The sequence below is a fragment of the Olea europaea genome, unplaced genomic scaffold (genome assembly GCF_002742605.1).
Source record: "Olea europaea var. sylvestris unplaced genomic scaffold, O_europaea_v1 scaffold34191, whole genome shotgun sequence".
Lineage (NCBI taxonomy): Eukaryota > Viridiplantae > Streptophyta > Magnoliopsida > Lamiales > Oleaceae > Olea > Olea europaea.
This window is the reverse complement of record NW_019253230.1, coordinates 1-1,222: the sequence shown is the minus strand read 5'-3', so window position 1 is coordinate 1,222 and position 1,222 is coordinate 1. Positions and strand designations below refer to the sequence as shown.

Here is a 1,222-nt window from a genome sequence, read left to right as displayed (position 1 = left end):
CAAGGGGTCTTTCAAGCATCGTTCTTGTTGGATTTTTTGGTTCGACTTTCTTTTGGGTTAATCCTAAACTTTGGATTAATTTGACTTTCTTGGATTCGTCAATCTCGTTGTGGGTTTCGTAGTCAACGTTTCTATGGGGTTCGCATCACTACTGATGCTATATCACAGAATAAGGTCCATCAGCAGGGTATGTTCTTTAGGTCATCTGCTGAGGATTTAGTTGGCATGGCTAGACAGATAGAGGATGATAGCTTTGGCCGGGTTACATGGAAGAAACACCCATGGGATACTAATACTCCATATCTGAGCAGGAGGATCACTAGGAGTCAATCACATGATACCTCCTCACATTTTCCATGTCTATGAGTGCCATCATATGGAATGTGAGAGGTGTAGCTAGTGTAGATACTTACAGGCGATTGAAGAAACTTATTCAACTTCATCAGATTTATCTTCTGGTTATATTGGAGCCTCTTGTTCTTCAGTACAATTTTGCATATATTCGACGAAATCTGCACTTTTACATGGGTATTCAGAATGAATCGAATAAGATCTGGTTTTTTGAATCTCGAGGACTAATGTTGCTGATTGTTGACCATCCCCAGTTCCTCCACGTTAGAGTTGAAGACCCCATACTAGCGTGTCCTATCTACTTGACTCCAGTGTATACTTCATGTGATGCTGCTATTAGGAGGGACTTGTGGGTGGGCCTTCACCACATTTCCCTCGATATGAATGATCCTTGGCTAGTTGGGAGAGACTTTAACATTATTACACATGATGGAAAATGCACTAGTCATGATACTCGTGATCGTGGCACTATTGCTTTCTCGGATATGATGTTAGACTATGGGTATGAGGATGCTGGTTTCTTTGGGAATAGATATACTTGGTCAAATGGTCGGGTTAGGAAGGGATTGGATAGAGTACTCATTAATTCTACAACGCAGCATTTTGTCTACAAATTATAATGAGGCACGTGAATCAAACTTCATTGGACCATTCTCTCTTACTACTTCAGTGGAGTCCTGATGATGACTTCGGGCTTAGACCATTCAGAATCCTCAGTGTTTGGATCAAGCACCATGATTTCTTAGTCTTTGTTTCCTATAAATGGTCACTGCCTACACATCTTACAAGAATGGTAGCGCTTTGGGAGAAGTTCTTCAAGCTAAAATAGGGACTGCGTTGGAAGAATCGTCGTGATTGGAGATGTTTTCCA

At 41.2% G+C, this 1,222-nt stretch overlaps 1 protein-coding gene across 1 annotated transcript; it reads left to right on the top strand.

The window, feature by feature from the left end:
• Positions 1–362: 362 nt before the first annotated feature.
• Positions 363–1,144, top strand: LOC111386089 (the record flags this gene model as incomplete). Its single annotated transcript, XM_023010519.1, has 2 exons — positions 363–905; positions 1,022–1,144. Coding segments are annotated over exons 1-2 (666 nt in total), but the record flags the coding sequence as incomplete, so codon positions are not given.
• Between the last annotated feature and the right edge of the window lie 78 nt (positions 1,145–1,222).